The sequence below is a fragment of the Acanthisitta chloris genome, unplaced genomic scaffold, assembly GCF_000695815.1.
Source record: "Acanthisitta chloris isolate BGI_N310 unplaced genomic scaffold, ASM69581v1 scaffold3683, whole genome shotgun sequence".
Classification (NCBI taxonomy): domain Eukaryota; kingdom Metazoa; phylum Chordata; class Aves; order Passeriformes; family Acanthisittidae; genus Acanthisitta; species Acanthisitta chloris.
This window is the reverse complement of record NW_008663088.1, coordinates 610-24,146: the sequence shown is the minus strand read 5'-3', so window position 1 is coordinate 24,146 and position 23,537 is coordinate 610. Positions and strand designations below refer to the sequence as shown.

The 23,537-nt window shown below is 43.3% G+C and overlaps 1 protein-coding gene across 1 annotated transcript in view; it reads right to left on the bottom strand.

The window, feature by feature from the left end:
• The window catches only part of FBXW8 (F-box and WD repeat domain containing 8), a gene marked incomplete at its 5' end in the record, with an annotated part of 50,550 nt that extends 29,212 nt beyond the window's left edge, over positions 1-21,338 (bottom strand). Inside the window, 3 exons of the mRNA XM_009070849.1 lie at positions 12,650-12,738; positions 13,967-14,131; positions 21,234-21,338. Coding sequence (XP_009069097.1) covers positions 12,650-12,738; positions 13,967-14,131; positions 21,234-21,338 — 359 coding nt within the window. The remainder of the gene's footprint in view (positions 1-12,649; positions 12,739-13,966; positions 14,132-21,233) is intronic.
• Positions 21,339-23,537: the final 2,199 nt, after the last annotated feature.

The window sequence follows — 23,537 nt, the reverse complement described above, 5'->3', positions numbered from 1 at the left end:
TTCTGCACTGAGTCAGGAAGAGAGGAGAACTGTGTCCTTGTCATCTGGCTTCTTCTTTTGTGCTTTTCAGGGTAAGACAGAAGAAAATGAGAGAATAGGGTGGGACAGCACTTCTTCTTTTACTCTTCCTGCAAACGAGGCCCAAACCCCTCTCTGAATCCTGCTTTCATTTCCAATTTACAGCAGCAGGACTTAAAAAGAACAGATCAAGAAAGAAGCTTCCCCAGAGCAAAATGTTTCATGTTGGATCCAACAAGCAGTTTGGATCAGTTCACAACAAATATCTCCAGTTTGTAAAGCTGAAAAGTGCTCAGTTCTGATACATTTTAAAATCTGGAGATAAAACACAATGGGACAGGTAATTGTGCAGATCTGCTGCAGTCCCCTTCAACAAGAGGCACACATAACAATTGGAAACATTTTAATTTTGAGCTGATTTTTGTTTCCTTATGTTAGGGTTGGTTGGGGTCATGTTTTCAAGCTTCTCCTAACTGCCAAGAACAGCAGATTACTCCCAGGGGGAAGCCAAAATTCTCTTGTCACTAAGCGACCCTGAAAAGTGAGTTTCAAGGGAGACATAAAATACTGGTAGAATTGACAGAACTCAGTGACAGAATATTTATTTCAATCCCCAAATAAGCAAGGAAGAACAGTATCTCCTCCTAGTGCATACACATACTCACTCTCACATAGTCCAGTCCAGAAATGTCAGAAGGACTGATAGATGGAGCAAACAATGACAGGAACAGAGGAGAAACACAGGGTTGGATAATTCTCTGAGCACACTGCATCTGGTTTCTCTGCACAGCATGGAACTTAAGGCATCCAGGGCTCAAGAGTCCCTACCATCCACCAAAAATAACACGGACTGCAATCTTGGAATTAAATATCACAATACTACAGTAAACGCTTAAATTAATTTCTATCTCAGAATTCAACCAAGTCAATATTTAATTTGAACTGTTCTTCATTCTAGAACAACCTAAACCACCCCTGCAGCTAAGCTCAAACTGGAACAGAACCACCAAATGCTTCTGACCACCAGTTTGAAATCAATTTGACTCCAGTTCTGATGTGTTTGTGCTGGGAACTGTGTCTGCTTGGCTGTCTCTGCATCAGAGCACCCTGCAGCCTCCTCATCCTCACTTTTTCTCTCCTATGATGGACAGACACATGCTGAAGAGCACTCACATCTCCTCCATGAAACCACACTGCTCTCCCACAGCAAGGACCTGCTGACCACCACAGCTTGTCACAGCACCCAGGTATGCTCCAGTGAGTTCAGACACTACAGAGCAATCCATAACAGGGTCCTGGCCACAGTGCTCACTCCAGTTCTGTGATGACAGAACAGGGACCACTGTACATGCCAGGAGAAACCTGCAAGCACCCACCAGAGCCTACCTGCATGTGTCTGTCCAGAAATGACACCAGTGCACTGTGAAATAGGACAAGTGCTCTGTATTCCCCAGGAAGAGGAGGGCACTAAGGCTTCTCTGCCCCCATCCCTCCTGCATCCCTCTTACCCCATTTCTTAACCAGCACCACCATTCCCATCCTTCCCAGTTCAGCATCACAGCAAATCAGTCCCACACAGCAAACCTAGCAGATTTGGAGAGATGCTACAAGACCATACTGGAAACATAAGTGGAGGTCTAGGTCTGGGCAGGGAACCAGCATGGGGAAATGAGAGATATAAACCATTTCCTCAGCTGACAACACGCTCTGCTGGCCATCACCACCTCGTGCCCATTTCCAGCATACACTGGGCCTGGACCAGAACTGAACTGGAAGAATTTCAAACACAGATGAATCCTATTCAGAACTAAAAAATTTAATGGTTCAACTCCCTGCTTTTAATGCTGTTGTAAAGAGCAACACACTTTCAATTTGTAACCACAACAAAAGGCTTTTAAACTAATAAAGCATTGCCTTGCTGTAAAAAAATGAAAAGGCTGCTTTATTGCAGATAATTGGCAAATCTGCCCTATCAGTATAGATGCTTGGAGAGGAGAACATGCTGCACTATACAGAACCTATTTCTAGATAATTTCAGTAATCCTATTCATTTCCCACCACAACTTTTACACTCTGCCCTGAAAATTTCATTTGGATTACTCAATGAAACAACCCTAGATGTATATCTTCTGCCCCAGAACAGACACAGTACTCCAAACCCATTCAGTTACTGATTTTTCCACCAAGTTGGCTACAAAATGCCCACATAACTTTCTGCTGGAGTGAAAAAAACCCCAAACCAGCCCAAAAACTCCTTCCTGTTTACTACAACAAGGAATACATTCTATTCATTCTAATACCAACAACATTCAGCTGCTGCTTTTTTCCCCTGATGGGTGCAATGAGATGGTTATTGCAGTGACAGGTAAATACTCCAACATCTGAGACACTTGCACTGAGAAAACCCAACAAACCAATCCCAAACCCTAAAAAAACCCCACAAGAGACCATACCTGCACTACTTCATTCAGAAAGGCTGTTCAAAGTCTTGCTTTCTTAAGCACAACAGGAAGCAAAAAGAGACTATGGCTTATGACCCCAATTTGCCCGTCTCTCCATACCCTGATGCCTTCCAAGATGTTTCATCCAGGCCATGCTCTCAGCTCCAGGTCTGTATGCTTCTCTCCCTATTCACCAGACATAATTATTCTTCTCTGATGTTCAACAGAGACTCTCCACCCAAGTACCTCACAGGTACTTTGATGGACTTACATTTCACTTTGCCCTTGTTCTTTGCTACATTGCAGTGTATACACATGAGAAGCAGCAGCAGGAGAAAGACAAGAGTTGTAATTTTGTCTCCTTGACAAGCCAGGTCTGTAATTCTGACAGATATGTATATATCTGCAAAAATTAGCCTGGAAATTCAGCTGAAGCTTTACAGACAGGCATAAAACCTTGCTGAAATGGAGCAATAGGTGGGAATTCATATGGAAACTGGAAAAAAAAAATTCATATGGTATCTACAACTATACTATAATAAAAAGACCTACTCACTAACCAAAAGCCTTTTGACTACTTTTTATTGGCAGTAATGTCATAATGAGATGAACAATTTCCTGGTGCCCTCTCACATGAGTGAAAGCAGAAGGAGCTGGGGGTTAAAAGCTGCTGCTGTCCCACGATGACTGGGAAGCAGGTGGTGGAGTGCAGAGCACATGTGGGAGGGAGCAGAGATGGAGGTTGGGCACAGCTCTAATGAAGTGGTGCTGAAGAGGCAGATGATTTCATAAGGAGAAAAACATCAGGAAACTGGTCAAAACACAGAATCTCATCTGAAAAAGCTCAACTGTGTTGGATAGCAATAGCCAGAACAAATTTGGGGAAGAGAAGGAGGGGGAGGCTGATCTCTCTCCAGAGCCCCAGATGTCTTTATCGTTGCCTAATGACAATTATACTCAACCAATTAAGACACTGCTATCACAGTTGCATTGTTAGTAAGCCTTTGGCCCTGAGTGTTGATGGCTGTCTAATTAGTGTTTGTGCAAAGTACAACTGCAACTAATATATAAACTGACAAATACACAAAAGAAAAACTGTTAACAGGAACATTTTCAAAACAGTCAAGACTCTACTCATTCAGTCCATGGCAGCAGCAAAGACAAACTGCTTTCCTTCATGGCTTGTGTACTGCTGGCACTGCAGAATTTCGCTTCGTACAAGAGGGTCAATGAGACCATTGCTGGGTTTCTGCTGAAACAGGATGCTGGTGTCAGTCCATTCTGTTGGCTGCCTCAAGCACATCACTCCAGGGCATGTCTTAGTTGGGCTGAACACCAAGGGTTTCTGACAAGATGCTTCAGAAACCAGTTTACATTTTCCCTATTTTCTCTAAAGAATCGGTAGCAAGCAAAAGGAAGGAGAAAGAAACCCCTTTGTTTCACAGTCAGGTTTGATTTCCAGAAGGCAAAGTCTGTTCAGTTTCCAGATACCTGTGGTGATCAACAAAATAAAAAAAAAACAACCAACAACTTTGTTTCAGGCAGTCAGTGACCATCTGTTAATACTCAAAAGATCTTATTATGAAGTCCTTACAATGTCAATGCATTTTATTGAAGTCAGTAGGAATTTTGCTCAAGTAACAGTCTCCAGCCACAGCTCTGTTTAAACGGAGGCCTGTTGATAAGCAAGTAAAATAATGAGTGTTTTGCATTGTCTTGCTGCAACAAGCACCTCAGAGCTTTCATCCTTGTTCCACCAAAAGCAGCTAACCAGTCCTTCATGTGGTTAATTAAGGTATCTAGTCAGTGCCCCCTCAGCAGGCTCAAGAATAAAGCCCAATTAAACATGCAAACCCAAGTCCAAATGCCTTTAAGTTGGCTCAAATTGCTCCTAAGGTGCATCTTCTCAGTAAGGCTCAAGTAAGGCAGTAGCAACTCATAACATTCAATTTCAAAACATCTCTTCATCAAAACCACTGCGAGCTGGAAGGTACCTCAATCACAACACAAAATACTGACATGAAACAGATCCTGGTGCCTGCTTTGTACTTCTCTGAAGTGAGGGATAATGATGGACTGCTCGGATACACCTACCACAGTGTGAGATGCCTCACAGACTAAGACTGAATGAGAGGTAAAACCTCCCAAGCTTTCCTATGTTCTCCTTTCCAGTTATTTAGAGACACACAGATTTAGCCATTACATATATAACCAACAGGTAGCTTGGCTAAGGGATTCCTTAAGGGAAGGATTCAGGAAAAAACAGTCCAGTGGCAGCAATGGAGTGAAGAACTACTTCACACAGCAGGAAGGAGCATAAATAGAACACGATGGGCAAAAAATGAAACACAAATGGAACAGGAAAGAGGAAATTTTCTGCTGTTACATAGTGATGCAGAAAGCTACACCACAAAATAAAAGAAAAAACCAGATGGGGGTAAACCAAACCCAGAGTTTTAAACAACCCTTATGATGGTAGAAGAACATGAAGGTGAAAAGTAATGTCCCTGATTCCATCCAAACATTGTTTTGGGTTGCTTGATAAATGAGTGCAGCTATGAAAACAGTGACTAACGTGTACCAAAATGGATCTGGAAGCACTTTAAGATTTAACATGTAGGAAAGCCAGTCTGAGCATCCATATGATCAGTTCCCAAACTCTTCTGCTGGGAACTTGACTTTCCAGTTTATCAAGCCACATCCATCTATGGACTACTCACATACACTGAGCTGCAGAGAGCTTATACCTTCATTCTTAAGGCCTTACTTAGGAAATTATAGCACTAGAAAGTGGGTTAAGCTGCTGGAGACTGTGCAGTTCCTCTGCAGCTTAGCACTGCTATCTGTAAAAATATTAGCATTTCACCATCCTAACTACTTTTGCTGCCTCACCTTCTATATGAATTCTAAGTGCATGCAAATGTTATACCAAGGGAACAGAAACAAGCCAAAGGGTTATATTGTAGGCAAAACATTTTAATGAACACAAAAGCAGAAGTTAGAGAAAGCCAAACTGTCTCTAGTAATTTGGTTTTTAAGGCCAAGAATCTCCCATCACTTAGATCAAGGTTCCAGTGGCTTGCATCAGCCCAGGTCCATTAATTAAACAGCTGCTCTACCAAGGAAACATATTACTGTGGGCACAGAAGAAAAATAATTATCTTCTTCATAAGAATTCAGGAGGAATTATGATGCAATTTGGGAAGGCTCTGCCCTATTATTTCATGAAGGACAAACCCAGAATGCAACAGATAAAACAACGGCTCTGGTTGCAGATGTAGGTGAGAAAACACCATTTGAAGATGCTGTAAATTGACCTGTTCACATGCTGGAAGGAACACAAACTGCAACACGCTGCAAGCAGCAGAGAGAAAAGGTATCACCTGAACTCTAGGTACTGATGGCAACAGCCCAGAGCTGGCAGGATGTGAAAACAGCAAAGATGAAATCTTCAAGTTAACTAGAAAGAAGGATGGGTTTGTGTGATCTCAGTAGACAACCAGCCTTTACAAGCTCAAAAATATGGACTGTGACTTCAGAGTACTGAAGGTTTCACTGCACACAGCACACCTTGCTGCAGCAACGTGTTCCTCTGCATCCAGCAAAACCCACAGGTAAACCAATAGCTTAATGGTCAGGCAGGCTGTAAAAGCATCTTCCACAAAGAGTCAGTATCAGGCTTCTACTGTTGGTTTCACCTGAAAGGTTCTTTTTCACAAGCTGACAGCAAAGCCAACGTGTTTGTCACTTAACACAACCTTACCTAACTCCATCGTTTGTCATCCGACCCTTCTGAACTCATGATGTCATCCTGTTTTCAACCCTCCTAAAGGTGACTCACTCGAAAAAAAAGAAGCTCTGACACTCACTAGTTCTTAACAATGATGAGAATGAGTGAGGAGAACACAAAAGGTTTGGGGAAGGTTGAAGAAAAAGGCAATTATTTTTACCTTCTGCTTTGTTTGACATCTTGGCTTCCAGTCACAGGGAGGGGAGGGAGAAACCTATCAAAGTTGTGCCATCATACAAGTCAAATTTAAGCAATTAAATAAGGCAGGGGCTTATTCAGGCTGTTGGAAGTCTTCAGTTTGTTAACTTGGATTCATTTTCATTACTAATTAATATTTTGGTTTCCTCAGGTCTGCACACTGAATTAAGATGCAAGAGCCAATAATAAATACCTTGAGAATAGCCCACAAGCCCTATAGCAAAAAAACCAAATTAGATGAGAGTTGACATGAAGTTTTAAAAAGTGCAGCAAAGTGTTTTCAAGCCTTTCGGGCTAGTTTCACATATCATTATGGAACTAAACAGAGTGGCAAGCCCAGTTTTTAAAGTCATTTGCAGGTCACCTTTGAGCAAGAGGAAAGCAGAGTGGGAGGTGAAGGAAGAGAACAAAGGAACCCACCATATAAGAGCAGCTACTTATGTCTGTATGTTGCTCACGATGACTTCAACTGAAAGGCCCAAACTGTCTGAGTGCTGCAGTGCTTAAACTAACTCCCATAAGACTCATCAGAGTAAGACAACTGTATAAAATTATTGCAGTGCATTTAGTTTCTCAGTATGAGAGAATCAAAATGTATCACTGCCTCTAAACCAGATGATTCTCCTAACCACACAGGACATTTATGAAGTTCTTCCTTTGCTTCTCACTGCTGTTATCAAGCATCACTTGGAGAAATACCAAGTGTGCCAGGTGTGCTCCACCCTAACTGGGGAGGAAGTGTTAATCTGCTGATTTATCAGAGCATTCAGAGCAGATGAATCTCACTAGCCCTAACCCAAGAAAATAAACTCTCTAGGAAAGCAGGCAGGACTTACTGCAGGGAGGAGGAAAATGTCTGAAGTTAGAATGTAAAGAGAAGAACCAGGGGCTGATTCTCTGGTTTGTAAGAGGTACAAAGACTCCTCACAGCATCAGTTTGTGGCCCTTAAATCTCCACTTATGCAAGCTCTTCACTAACAGGCCACAACTCCTTCTTCAGCCAAGGAAAACTGAGGAAAAAAAAAAAAGCAGATGCCTTTATATTTCTGGGTCTTTGGGATGGTGATCTGTTTATGAATTTCTTCTGTCTATTTTCAGAGCTACCAGCAGCAGCAGTAAAGCCACAATGCCCTTTCTGCAAGCATAGAAAAGTTAACACAGTGCACAATAAAACCTCACCCTGACTCACAGCCCACTTGGTGTGATTCTATGGGGTGAGCCATGGGCTGAGATGATCACTGCCAGCACAAGGCAAGTTCACCACATGGTTCAAGGACAGCCACAGGTGAGTATTTCACAGAGCCACCCAGACAGCAAAACAGTGTCCCAACATGCTATGGACATGTTACACCATGGGATCCTCTGTGTAATGACAACAAACAGGGACCAGATGTTGTCCAAGATCAGTATCTTTGGGAGGACCTAACCTCTGGCTACAAATGTCAATCAGTGTGGCTGTCAACATTGCCAAGAATTTAAAAAGGAAAAAAAACAGCAAAAAAGCAGCAATTTTACTGTCTGAACATGCACTTCTTTAAAAAAATACAAATAAAATCAGTTTTTAGTAATAGAAAGTGAAGAAATCCAGACACTCTGTACTGAAACCAAACAAACATTAGGTACAGTGAATCTCATCACCAGTAGTAATTTATAAAAGCCAAGCAAGCAGCTATATAATTGTTTTAAGTAAGCTCTGACTTAAAGATGAAACTATATTTGAATTGAATATGGGGAGGGGGGAGGACATCATCCCTTTAAAGAAGATCCTTCGAGACATGTAACTGTAGAAAGGCTGGTGAATACAACATTGATTGGGAGTGAGGTAACCACAAACACCACTGTCTCAAATGAAAAGGGATTCAAGGTCTGCCCCAGAAAACAAGCATCGTAACCGCTGGGATGAAATTTTAATGATAAACACAAGATGCTCTGCATGCAGGCCAGATTGAATTATCTGATGTCAGCCAGTAAATGCAAGGCACTCGCAGAAAGGGGAGCTGTGAGCAGCCACCTTCAACTCACAGCTCAGGTTGCACTTAATCAATCCTTGATACTCTGCCATCTCCTGGCTTCAGCTTTGGCAGCAGCGTGGAGAGAGCAGGAGAGTGCATGGAATAGGTACATTTCTCTAAGGGAGAGCTTATCCTCTGGAGTTTATCTTTGCTTCCTTCACAAAATTAATAAAGGGATTCACTCCTCAACCAGTTCAGACAAACTGTGCCTCGATAAATCACACTTGTGGCTGCTGTCTGGAATCACTCTGCCCACAACCTGTACAAATTCCTTTTCAGAAAGATGAAAGAGCTCTACAGCAACTAAAATAAAAATTCTTCCACTTCCCAGCACAGTTTGAAGCAGAACAGTGCAGAATATAAGATCAAATCTATCGCAGCACAGGTTCAAATCAAATCTGATTCCAGGTTTGCTCCAAGACTCTCAATACACACCAGCCCCAGTATTTCTGCTGGGGAACTCCTCTCTCCACCCCTTTTTTAATTTTTATAATCATTCCCTGATCTCCCAAGATCCTGAGTTGGACATCCTGATACCAGGGAGCAGCTGCCATACAACTGCTATAGTTTCCAGCTCTGGAGTGTAACGCCTGGCTGGCCTGACCGTGCTGAGCCAGAGCACTGCAGCTGCTCCCCAAAGTCACACATCAACAGAGAAAACTACAAGGGCCAAAGCCCAACTAGAACTTAATCTGGATACTGCCATAAAAGACAATTAAAGATGTTTCTATATGTACATCAGTACCACAAGGAGGGATACGGAGAATCTTCATCTTTATTGGATTGTGGGACTGAGGGACTTAATGTATTCTTGTGCTCAGTCTTTAATAGTTAGATCAGTTGTCCTTGGGGTACCCAAGCCCTGAGCTGGAAGACAGGGACACGGAGCAGAATCAAGCCCCTGTAATCCAAGGGGAAGTGGCTGGTGACCTGCTCCACCACTGAGACACACACAAGTCTACGGGGCCAGAAGAGATAGAATGCTGAGGGAGCAGGACAAAGAGCTCACCAAGCCACTTTCCATCATTTACCAGCAGTCCTGGCTCACCAGGGAGGGTTCCCGGTAACTGAAGTAAGCAAATGTGATGCCCATCTGAAGATGGGCTGGAAGGAGGATCTGGGGAACCACAGGCCTGTCAGCCTGACCTCAGTGCTAGGGAGAGACATGGAGCAGAACACCAACAAGGTGAAGTGCTGGGTCCTATCTGTGGGTCACCACAATCCCATGGAACATTACAGGCTTGGGGAAGAGTGGTTGGACAAGGTGGACAACGATTTGGGGGTGCTGGTTGACAGCGGCTGGACATGAAGCAGAGTGTGCCCAGGTAGCCAAAAAAGGCCAAGAGCATCCTGGTTTGTACCAGCCACAGTGTGGCCACAGCTCCAGGGCAGTGCTGAGGCACCTCCAGTCCTGAGGGCAGTTCTGGCCCCTCAGGACAAGGACATTGAAGAGCTGGAGAGTGTCTAGAGAAGGGAACAAAGCTGAGGAAGGGGCAGGAGCACAAGTCTGATGAGAGGGAACTATGATCAAAACACCTGCAAAAAAGTGAGTGACCTTATTTTCCTCCAGTGGAACAACCTGACTATAGAGGAAAAAAAGGTCAGTGATGCCACTTAGAAAACCCCCAGGAAATGCCACACAATGCTGGATTAGCATTAGGATCAGCACCAACCTCTCAAGCCTTGCAAAGTCACACACCAGTTTAGTTTATACACAGGACAAGTCTGGCTGTAATCAATGATTACTCACAGGTAAAGCTAAGAACATAAGTGTTTGTGAAACTGGAGAGATAATCATTAAATGTAACAGATAATTGATATTTATACTGAGAAGAACATTGACTTTGTTAACCTCAGCTATTAAATTACTTCTTCAGCACTGAAAGAACACAACAGTTAGCTATTGATCACCAGATTCATTACACTTCTACGACAAATTTGAAAGCACAATGCCATTATGTACAATACTATAAGCTGGGAGAGAAAGGGGAGGGTTATGTTGGGATTTAAAGAAGAACAACAAACAACAAGACCCCAACAAATTCCTCTATCTTCATATCCTAAATACTTACCAAATGCACGTAACTAAGTATTTCCCTGCAAAATCTGCTCATATCCTTGGAAGTTTTAGCTATAACTTTAGGTCTGTCTTGTTGGATGTTCACCATGAGGTACTGTTGGGAGGTGCAACAGTATGCTGCTACTGCTTTGCAGGCTTTGATCATCACTGGCAGAACAACAAATTTGTCTTCTTTCAGGCAAAATTCACAGAATATTTTTCCACTCGCAGCAATTTAAGAGATGCTTTCAGAAATCTTGAGCTATCAGAGTGAAGGGCGAGCAGGAACCAGCAGAGGATGTAATAAAGCTGGTGTGTTGTGATATTCTAAACATTTTATTTACTAACCAGGTCAAACAGCTGAATTCTGTTGCTTTATCAAATAATATGCTTGTATCTTCATAAAATACTTCATTACTAAAATTCATTTTCTCAGAGAAGGGAAATACTGACAAGTAGCTTAAGTGAAACCCCTAACATTGCTTTTCCTGATGGATACACATGAGCAGCTTTTCCCCTCAGTGGTCTCTTGCCTTATTTTCAGGAGCCTTTCAGAAACCTGAATTATTTAATGGCATCACCTCCCTCCATGTGACTGATGCAAATTCACCCAAAGAATCAAGAGAGATTAGAGGAACTGGGGGAACCAACATGAAAAGAGTGTGTGAAACTATAAACCCAACTTCTGTAATACACCAGCTAAAACATGCGCCACTGGAGTTTAATATGCAGGATTAATGACCTCTGTTTATTAATACCTCAGATATGTAATTTATTCTGCATAACTTCTGTATATTGCCTGTTTGATTATAAACACAGTGGAAAAAAATGAAGAAAAACAAGAGCTGGAGGCTTTGGCAGCAGCATGGAGACAACTGCAGCTCCTGGCTCCCAGAAAAAGGTACAGGAGGTTTCATTAGAGACAGTGGAACAGATACAGTAGTGCAGAGCCCAAGCCAAGGCCAGGAAACACACTGCCCAAGCTGTAAGGCATGAGAGAAGTCAGGTTGCTATATCCACAGAGCTGCATCTCAGCTGTGCCCACAGCAGGCTGGAGCTGTGGTGCCTTTGCAGTGGCTCAAGGAACCCTCAGCATCAGGCAGGAGTCAAGGTAGGATCTGAGTCAAGGTAAGATCTGCATTCCTCTAGCTATGCTAATTCTTCAGGGCTCTTCCCATGGCCACTGTTTAGGTTAACCACTGTGTGGCACTGCCCCTCCAAAGGTCACAGACTACCCAGCTCTGCAGCAGAAGCATTTGCATTGCTCTAACACAGCCAATTACAGCAGCAAAACATCACGTGAAAAGCAGAGAAGGAGAAGCAATGGTCAAGAAACAGGATGGCAGAGCAAATAGAAAGGGAGAGCTGCAAACAGAGAAAGAAAACTAGTGGAAGAACATCTAGTAAAAGAAAAAATGAACACAAACCCATCAAAGATGGAAAATCCCCTTTCATTCCCAGTGTCTGATGGTTTAGATTTCTGCTCTCAGTTGCCCAAGAGCATTCAAAAGCATTTCCATGTGTATGAGATTTTTCAAGGCACCTTTCACAACCAGTCTGTGAATTTTATAGCATTTTATAAGCAGTTTGCTCTAATCCCACAATGTATAAGCACACCACCGACATGAAGTGCTACCATAAAATATGGGACTCATGGCATGTTAAGGACAATGTCCTCTGACTGGCCCAGGATGATAAAAATCATCTCACTCAAGTGACCTGCGAAGGGCTAATTACTGAACCTGTAAAATTCAAACTGAATACACCTATTGAGACAGTCACAATAACCTCTACCAAGAGTTTGCGGGGAGTTCTTATAAGAGACTTCTAAGAACTTTCTGGGTGCTTCCACAGCAAAATAGTACATACAGTTCATCAGAAAGCACTAGAGTCTTTACAGGGACTACACGTGCATGAAATAGCTTTTTCAGAAGTAAAATAAAAATTTGCACTGCTGAAATAACTTGTAGCAACCATCATTATCAGTCACTTAAGGACAGTCTGCCTCACCCACACAGGAACTGCAGTCAGATAAATCCATCCTTGTTGCCTCAAACAGGTGTTGCTAAAAGCAGCGCATGAGATTTCAGGCAGTGAAGGTGCAGTGAGCATTGCACACCCTGGTACTCACCCAGCAATAACAACTCCATCGCAGGAATCGACGTCACAGAGGATCTTCCCCAGCTCGTAGCGCAGCTGGCTCACAGCTCCAATGCGGTTCTGTGCACACACCACAGGATCATTGGAGTTGGAAAACACCTTTAAGATCACCAAGTCCAACTGTCCACCCAGCACTACCACTGTAACCCCTAAACTGTATCACCCAGGGTCAGATCCAGACACCTCTGAAACACCTCCAGGGATGGTGACCCCAACACCTCCCTGGGCAATATTCCAGTGCCTGAACATCCTAACAGGGAAAACATTTCTCCTGACATCTCCTCTACCTCTCTCCCCTGTCTCAGCTCAAGGCCATTCCCTCTAGTCCTTTCCCTGCAGCCACGGCAGAAGAAACCATCCCTTACCTCCCTCCAAGCCTTGTCAGGGAGTTGGAGATAGCCATGAGGTCACCCCTGAGTCTGTTCTCCAGGCTAACCAAACCCATCTCCCTCAGCCCTTCCCCATGTCCTCTAGGCATCTCCTCTACCTCTCTCCCCTGTCTCAGCTCAAGGCCATTCCCTCTAGTCCTTTCCCTGCAGCCACGGCAGAAGAAACCATCCCTTACCTCCCTCCAAGCCTTGTCAGGGAGTTGGAGATAGCCATGAGGTCACCCCTGAGTCTGTTCTCCAGGCTAACCAAACCCATCTCCCTCAGCCCTTCCCCATGTCCTCTAGGCTTTTGCTGCCCTCGTTGCCCTTGGCTGGTCTCGTTCCCGCAATGGCCTTGCCTTTTTGCAGTGAGGGCCCAAAGCTGAGCACAGCACTGACGTGTGACCTCCCCAGTGCCGAGTCCAGGGGGATGGTCACTGCCCTAGTCCTGCTGCCACACTGGTCTTGACATGGGCTGATATGCCACTGGCCTTCTTGGCCACCTGTGCACACTGTTGGCTCACACTGAGCCGCTGCCAAGCAGCACTCCCAAGTTCCTTCCTGCTGGACAGCTCTCCAGCCACTCCAGCCTGTAGCACTGCAGGGGGTTGTTGTGTCCCAAGTGCAGAACCAGCACTGAGCCTTACTGATATTCATTAGCACAGGTGTTGGTATTACCACTCATTCACCCACCAAGTGAATTTGCTGCTTGATGGAAAACTCTGAGCTTTGCTATTGCTGCTGACAAGCTGCAGTACAGCTGAGAGAGAAGGCACATCCCTGCTTACCTATCCCATAAATCCTTCAGCAGCTTTCCCCTTTTAACTGCAATACACGAGACCAACGTTTCATTCCCACTTACTTGAACCAGGTTCCCATTTTTCTACAGCATCTGGATCCCATAAAAGAAATTCCTTTACCTTCCAGTTGTGTTTCAACGTGCGCTCTCTGGCCTGGCAGTTCTTGAGGGCAAGTTTCCAACAGGAATGTTCAGAGATGCTCATATCCAACAGGTATCCTTCCTCTTGGCACAACCGGTACCACAACACTTCGTCCTCTGCCAGTATTTTCCATGTCTTGCTGACCTAGGAATCAATTTATATATACGTATATCTTGTAAATGTATAAGCAAAAAATGTCTTTAATATAAAATGATTTAAATAGCATCTGAAATATAAACATTTAAATGAATCTAGGCCTGCACTGAGACAAATTCTTACCTAAACAAATATATCTGTTCAACCTTTATACTACTGAGCATATAAAAGCCCCCCAGCTATAACAAACTGCTTGTTTGCTGGGGGTTCTTCTGGAAATAACTGAGTTTCTACTCCATTAAAACTCCATGCAGGATGGACACCAGTTTAGTGACCACACAACCAATCAGTGTACTGGAAAATCCTGAAGGGAAAAAAAGCAGGAAAACAATTAAGGCAGCACTGTAAGCTTAGAACAAAAATCTGCATTTATTTTCCTATTTGTAGCTAAGAAACCCTCTCAGATCACACCACCACATCGCTAAAGTCCTACTGACAATGCCTGATTACGGCTATGACATTAGTGATTTATAACCTATTGTATTACAGTATGCATAAATAGGAATGAATTATTAAGTTTTTCAAGCAGCCTCAAGTTGCTGTCCATTTCAGAGAGAACAGCTTCATCACAATCAATTGTGGGCTCAGAATTAAAGATTCAAGAGGTAAGAGCCAACTTAAGTAGCATTTGTTCTCGGTAATTCTTGATTTAAAAAAACAGACGTAAGCAATGAAGACCAGTGAAAGCAGCAATCAATTGAGCACTGTTTCAAAAAAGATTAAAACAACCTGCTGAGACTGACATCATTTTTAGCAACTTACAATTAAGCATCTAATGTCCACTTCAATCCCAAGATTACACCAAGAATCACAGTCTGCCACTGACACAAACTCTCCCAGGACCATCTCTTCGTGTTTACTTGCCATGCATCCCACGTTTACACACAGACAACATGGCACAGGGAGGTGAAAGATGAATTATTACTTGTTGTCCATTTTATAAGATTAATCTCTTTTGTCTTTTATCATTACCACACACACCGTGCTTCAAACCTAAAACCACAGCTTTCAAACCCAAAGTATAGCTTCTCAAAACTTTATCTCATGAGGAATAAGCATCAGATCCCTTGGGCTGATTGATTTGCACAAGTCCATGCAAAACACAAGCTGTTGGAGCAGCAAAGCATGCAGTGAGGCTTATGGAGAGGTTAGGAAAACAACATCCCTGGCCTTAAATAAATCAAGGAATCTCACAGCGTGTCATGTGAGCTGTAAAATTTAAATGTGATGACTGCCTGCTGTAGTAAATGCAACAGCAGGCCAAGAGTGACCAGTCAGCCCAACCCAAACAAGACAGGGAGATGATAGCTGAGGTCCAGAGAGCACCCAGAAATGTGACCCTGAGTCCTACAGGACTCCTTGGGTCACTGCAAGTGCAAAAAGATCTTACAGACATAGTCCCAAACCTCCTGCATACTGTGTAGTCCCCTAGCAGTGCAATCAACAGCATCGATCTCCCCTTGAAAACATCACGAAGCTTCTAGTTATCTTGTCTAACTTGTGTTGTCTGTTGGTCTTGCTGTAAAGACACACATCTATCATCACTGCTCTCAAAAACTCAGAAGGAAGCAAGAAGTACATCACAAGATGTATCTCACAACCTTTTTCCTGCATGGTAAAGGGAAAAAGTAGTTTAATATGAAAAAAGTGGTGATCTGAGTAACCTGCAAATGCTTGTAAGATTTGATGCCTACATACAGGAGCAGTGCTCAAACAGGAATATCCAAGTGCAGCAAAACACATATTCTACTTAACCATTATGAGACCTCACTGCAAACCAGCAGACACAGACACTCCCCTTCCATCCTCTGACAAAGAAAACAACCTGGACAAGGCAATCATAATGCCTTAAAAAGACACAAACAGCACTGAGGCTTCTCTAGGCATATATATCACACTATAATAAAAAGGCAGTGCTTAGTGCTCCTGTCCCTATAGGGTCACTCTCGGAAGTTCAAAAGCAACAAGAAGCAATCCAAAATGCAAACCATTCCAGTTCAGTGAGGAATTTGCTCTCAATTTGATTTCAAAGTAATATAAATACATATATTATTGCTCAAAGAACAACAAACCCCCAAAAAACCACCCAGCCAGCTTTTTGCTGACACACCAAAAGAGCAGCTGTGGTGCAGGAGTGGAGCTCCCTGGCCAAGCACCTCTGCCCCCATCCCAGAACAGCAGCACGTTTCTGCTGACAGCGAGGGGACAGGCTAAGCACACACAGAGGCAAACACAGCCAAACCAGCTCTTGCCTTGCTTTAAAAAACAAAAACAAAAAATAAACACACACCTTTGCAGTCTGCCAAAACAGACAATATTGTACAGACCTTTCAAGATTCAAGGTCTTAAAAGCATTTTATAAAGACAGTAAAACAAAAGAAAAGGGGGGGAACTACATAAAACTGAGACTGCCTTTGCAGCTTGCAGGGCAAATAAAGATCCTATCCTAGTCTGATTTTTTTTTCAATCAAATTACATCAAATCCTGCTGCTTTACAAGCCTGGATTTCCAAAGGGTCCCTAACACAGCCTTTTCTTACAGCCCCCAAACTAGCATGCCAATCCCTTGTAAAAGCCCCACTGAGTGAGCCTCAGCTGCACAAAATCGCTAATAAAAGAGTCTCAAGCATTTCACTTTACAGCACCACTGTGAGCTGCTGCATTAAAACCAGCCATTGGCTCCAAGTCAGCTTTATTGGATGTGCTTGACTCAGACTTTCAGGTGAGGCCCCAAAAGCCAGAGTGTTACAGCTTTATTTCTACACACCCATACATTCTGCTTGTTGGAGAGGAGCTGAGATGTGCAAAGCTCTTATTAAACTACAAAGATAATTGTTTCCAAATCTACACTATGCAGAAACTCCAGCAACGATCAATGGCAACATCTTACAGAGCTGTTTATAGATTTAGAGTCCTCCATTTAATTTTCTCTTTAGCGTTCCTATTATCTTTTTACTACAGTACTCGACTGTTCTCAGCAAAGAAAGTTTGGGTTCCCCTGAGATCCACACAGGAACAGTTTTATATCTTATAGTTCAGCAAGTAATAATGTTCTGAAGGACTTCAAAGACTTTTGCTGACATAAGCTTTGCTGTTTGAGTTTGTCTGTGAGGGATTTTTTTCACCCTAAAAAGCCCCACCTCTTCCATGAAATCCTAAATTTCTTCTAATCCCATCTAAATCAACTGGCTCAAATCCTAATGAAGGTTTATTCATCCCTCTCCATCTGATAACCATTCTTGTTTCACTAGGTTTGTTTTCTTCCCCAGACACAAAAAGACATAGTCAAGGCTCACTTGCCCAGGCCAAGGGGCCTCAGTTAAAACTGTCTGGATTTCAGTTCAGTTCAGTGCAATATGTAGCACCAAACATTATTTAATCCAAAGCTGCTCAGATGGAAGCTGCTCCTCTTGTCAATTCACAGCCATAACGATAGAATCATCCCAGACTCACAGAATGGTTTGAGTTGGAAATGACCTTCAAGACCACCCAGTTCTAACCCCCTGCCGTGGGCAGGGAAACGTTCCACTAGCCCAGGTTGCTCCAAGCCCTGTCCTACCTGGCCTGGAACACTCCCAGGGATGGAGCAAACACAGCTGCTCTGGGCAACCTGTGCCAGTGCCTCACCACCCTCACAGGGATTAATTTCTTCCCAATATCCCGTCTAACTCTGCCTTGTCCCAAGTCCCTCTGCAGCTCTCTTGGAGCCCCTTTAAGCACTAGAAGGGCCTCTAACGTTTCCCTGGAGCTTCTCTTCTCCAGGCTGAACACCCCAGCTCTCCCAGCTTGGCTCCATGGCAGAGGTGCTCCGTCCCTTGGAGCATCTCCATGGCCTCCTCTGGACCTGCTCCAGCAGCTCCAGATCCTTCTGTGCTGGGGACCAGAGCTGGAGGCTCAGGAGCTCAGGTGGGTCTCACCTGAGTGGGACAGAATCCCCCCCTAACCTGACGCCCATGCTGTGGGGAAGAGGCCAGCAGACTTAAGAATTAAGTCTCCCAGAGACTTAATTTAAGTCTCATCCTGAGCCCAGAGTATCCTTATCCATCCATTTCTCTGCTCTCTCTCTGAATTATGAGGAGTATGGATGACTGTTTTTACCCGTATACAACCTTGACACAAAAGCATGCTCCAAAAAATACATGAGATTTTCTTTTTTTAGCTGTATAAACACTGAAAGCTTAACAGTTTGACAATTCCAGAAGCCCTCGAGGCAAGCAGCTGAAATTCTTGATTTATGCAAGACAATTCCTTCCTAAATTCCTAGAAACAGTCTCCCTTGCCCTAGATACATAAATTGCTCTGTTGGTAAACACTTTTAAACCTTCTCTCAGATGAAAACCTAACAGGTCAAGGGAATTTCCCACTGATTTGTTCAGAAATAAAACTACCTCAGCACTGCCAAAATTCAGTACTACTGTCCACAAACATTTCACACCACAAAATGCAATTCAAGGAGTCTCTGTGTTTAGGATGTATCACTAGTATTTACTAGAAAGCAATAACTGGAAGTCTATGGAGAAGTTCACAGATGAGCTCTATCCTCTTAGGACAAAGCTGACAGTCCAAGTCCAGGCCAGGTCCTCAGGCCATGTCCCCATGCACAAAATCAGCCCCAAATAACACAAGAATTTCTACTGCATTGCAGTTTGTCACACTTGTAGATTCCCACAGGAATGTTTTACTTTCCCCTCTACATCACACCAGGATGAAAGAGTGACTGATCTCAAACCCGCTCATACTCACAAGAGAGGTGCTCACAGCAGATATTTCTGTCAATGATCAGAACATAATCAAAAGGTGTTCACAGGGCTGGCACATAGCAAAGAGAAAATTTTGCCAGAACTCTGGTCTCTTCTGCTGATACAGTAAGCCCTGGGTACCTTTCTCCTTGAATTACAAACATGGACTATCAACAGGGACTGGTCTGCTGGGTGCTACTCAATGTCACCCACTCTGAAACCACCTGAGCTCAGGAACTGAGGACACTGTTGATTTACACACTGCACGTGGCTTTTGTATCCCCAGTGCTATGCAGATAGTTTGTGTTTTATAGTACTAATCCCAAAGATCAAAGAAAAGCTGTGGGGGAGCAAGAGAGGAGGAAATATCAGGGTAAAAATCAAAGTTCTCTAGACAGTCTGTGGTATGATTACATCTCAAAGGGGCTCTGCAGTCAGGCTACTTTACTGTTAGTTGGTTACCAATTTGGCATAAAGAACTAAGCAAACAGGTTTTCTCCAAAGGCACTCACATGGATCATGATGCCAATTCCACTAACTGGGCCAATTTCACTAAAATCCCAAGACACATTAATAAAAAAACCTCTCTAAGATAACACCATAAAGCAGCACAGCTTTCCATGGAACAGGGCTTTTCCCCCCTTGAAAAAAACAAAATCACCAAGAGAAAAATGAAAATGGTATGTATTTTTATTGCTCTGCTTTTTATTTGAACACTTAAAAAGGAGCCAGCTCTGCACTAAAAGCACTGGATATTCATCTCGTTGGGAAAGCCCTGTAACACACTGGGCACTTGCTCAGCTACCTGTCAGCTGCCACTTAGGACCAATGACTCAGGCTGAGGAGAAAAAGAAATGTGGAAAATTTTCAGTGTTAAAACACATCTTGTGAGAACAGGTTCGAGGTGAAAAACAAAGTGAGGGAGAGAGAAATCCAGTGCAGCCCTTCACCAGCCAATCTTTTTACTATGCCATGAGGTAAACCGATCATGCCTAAGGGGAAAAAAAAGAGTGAAAAAATAACCTTAAACTAATCCACTTCAAAAATGCAACCCTGTCCCATTTCATGGGATGTGGCCTTTGCTGATGGCATATCTCTACCTCAAATGACAGAAATTTGAGCATATCTGAAGGCTTCAATCTCCTGGACAGCAGCAAACAGTAAACCTAGGGGATTTTTGCCTCTGCAACAGCAGCCCCGCATGAGGAATTACTTTTCTTCTAACAGTCCTTGCTCCTAAAAGGCATTAGCAAGTCAAAGATGTAAGCGATAACCACCTGTAGCTCTTTAACACTATAACATGCTTGTACTGAACATTAAAAGCCCAATTTCCTTTCAATGCCTGTGTCATTTGGAGAATATTTGTGTCCAGTTCACCACCCACAACAGACCCTGTCTGTCACTTCTCAATTCTTACACATTTACATTTATTTCTCTTACACAAGACCCATGCCCTGGATTGTTTGTGACACAAAGAATGGCCTTGGTTGATTTTTTTTGTGAAGTTGCAAGATGTGCTTTGTACATAAGAGTCAATAAACAGCAGCCTGGAACCCTAAACAGTGACCCCGGAGAAGCTAGCAATGAATATCCACAATATTCTATTTTATTTCACAGGGTGATCAGCACTTGCCAATTAAGTTTGTTTTGAAGACTCATTCGAGAGGAGGTTCATCCTTCAATGTGTGAAGGCAGGAAATAAAGAGGCTCAATAGTGTGGGCTGAACAATCCTAAGCACAGTGAGGTGTGGCTGAGTGTTTCAGTTAGCAAAGCTACTTGAAGAGACAAGCAGTTTGCAAATACATGTAAATCATGAACCATGAATAACAGACAAGTGAAAGAATCATCTGAAAGGATCACAAAAGACAAGGATAAACCCCTTGCAGGGCTGAGGGGGAGGAAATCAGTGTCATTTAAGAAATTAGCTTCATGTGAAATTGCTGCAGACAAAAAGTTACTACTCCAATTTCCATGGCTGAAGTCACACACTGAAAAGTGTGAGGAACAGCTCTGTTGCCATGCCAAGTGCTGAGTTCTAAACACTGTAGCAAGACACTCGTTTCCAAACACACTCACTTCAATCAAAAGACCTTTGCAATATTTATGTTAAATTTTAAGGCTTCGCTTCTGCCCAAGCCACAAATGTTTTATTTAACTCTACTCAACTGCGAGCTATAAATCCAGATCATGTGCTATTACTTGTTCAATATTCAGCTTTGGAAGGGTTTTCTATAAGTAAAAGCACAATCAGCTGAGCTACTAGGGCTACCACACACCTTCCCTGACTGTTTCTTGACTATCTGTGCCAATGTGACGTGGTATCAGAGAAGCAAACTGCCAGCAGTGCTTACCTGAGCACATCTCCCCAATTCAGCCTTGCCCAGGTACTGAAATATCTTCAGTGCCAGCTCATAAGGCAGTTGGACATCAAAGAAAGGAACTTCATTGATTTCATTCTGAAAAGAAAAGAGAAAATAACTTGTGAGGCTTCTTTAACACACAGCAAAGGTTACCACAGTATGAAGAAAGGATGTCGTGTCCTCAGTGCCATCACAGCTCCACAAAAAGTCAGTAGTCATTCTGCTTCTCCTCCCTCTTATGGCACAGACCATACTAGACAAATGGACAGACCACACTGGCACAAAGGTACCTCAGCTACTCTTTGTTCCCTCTGAGTCAGGTAAAGAATATTAGAAGCCTAAGTGGAGCTGAAAAGCAAACTGAGGAGAACTGATATACAGTCTGGTGGCAGAGAAAGGCAAGACACAAGTTCTAATAAAACAGTTTCCCTAAGGTTTCTGTGTCCAAGAGACCCAACAAATACACTCCCTGAAGACATATGCCCATTATTAACTTCACTTACAGGATTTCAAACATAGGTGATAGAAAATGAGCAAATATTTTGATATAAAACCAAATGGAGATGATAGTTTGTTTCAGTCTTTCAGTTATAATACATAAATGCCTTTTCAATATGGAATGTGAAGAGTTGCTGCTTTAACTGATGAAATGTCTCACAAAAATTGAAAACCAAGAATCCGTCGTTTGAATCCAACAGCTATATGCAGCACAGATATTTTTCCTAGTTCTTTTTCACTTGTTCTAACTATGTAATTCCTAAACCTTCCTGCAGTACCACAACAAGATTTGACCTCATCCTGTCTGAATAGTCCAACTTTTTATATTGCATAATAGAGTGAAATCAGCCCATTCTGACCATTTCTTTGTCACCCACTTTGCTCTCTGGTCTCTTCTCCTGCTTTCTGTCCTTAGCAGGTGCTGCTGAACACCTGATCACCCTCCACCCATGCACAAAATCAGCTGCTCAGTTAAAACCTATCTCCATTGTTTGCCTTCAGGAAGTTAGGCAGATCCCAAAGCAGGATCATCTGGCACTTCCCTAGTCCCAATACCTTTGTTTCTCTGTAGGTCTCTTGTACAACTACTCCTCATTTAACCCTGGACCCTTTGCAGTAGCAAAGTAGAAAAAAGAGGCAATTCTGAGTTTATTTAAAGCAAAGTTACGCATGGAAATCAAAGCATAATGTGGTTGTGTGGAGGTTAAAACCAAAAGATATCCTACACTAGATAAGTGTTTAGGCAACACAAACATGGGCAACATTCCCACTAGGCCTTTTTAGCAACAAAACACCAGTTCATACACACTGGAACCTCACACTTGCACTAAAGTTACATAAACTAGGACCTGCAGCCAACCTTCCTGCTCTCCTCCCTCCTTATCCACAATTTTCCTGCACAAACAGCTCCTTTTCCTCTCCTTTCCCTCTGCATGAGCACCACTGGCTCCACTCCCTGCTGTGGATCCGAGGAGATTGTTTGCTTTCGTGTGATTTAAATCCCATCCATTTCCAAAGGGGACACCAAAGGAAAACACAAAGGGAACTCTGCGAGCACATCTCCATGGCCACATGCAGACAAGCTCCAAGCTGGCCAGATGTGAACCTGCTCGGATCCAGGAGCCACAGAACCATTCTGGAGCAACATACTGCCCAAACAAATAAGAGGAGCCATTGGGCAAGGATTATTAGCTCCAGGCTTATGAGCTCAGGCATGGCACCACGATGGATGTATCGCTTCCAAATGGGAGTTGACTCACTTCCAGCCAGCAGAACCTGGTCTGTCTGCATGGACACAGAGGTATCATCAGGAGGACTCACTGCCTGCAGACAGAGCAGGGCTGACAACAGGCAAGACCAACAGTGGTCTCAAGGAAAGGTGGGGAAAAGAAGGAAAAACAACTATACAGGGTCGTTTTTTCAACTGATCTGCCAGAGAATTTATATTGTGCTTTAAATAACACAGAGTTGCCTTTTTTTTCTGTTTGGGTACTGCAAAGAGTCCAGGTTTAAATGATAAGTCGTTGCAGATGAGACCTACAAAGAGACAAAGGTATTTGGGCTAGGGAAGTGGCAAGAGGCAGGGGATGATCCTGCTTTGGGATCTGCCTTTCTGAGGGCAAACGGTGCAGGCAACACAGAGCACAAGCTCATACCAATTCCACTCTAGTGCAATCCCAACACGACAGACAGACCAAGGTGCTCCCCCACCCCAACCTCAGCCTGTCCTCAGCACAGCACTCACTGCTGCACGTGGGGATGTTAAGTCAGCACCAGCCTGTCTAAAAGTCCACTGGA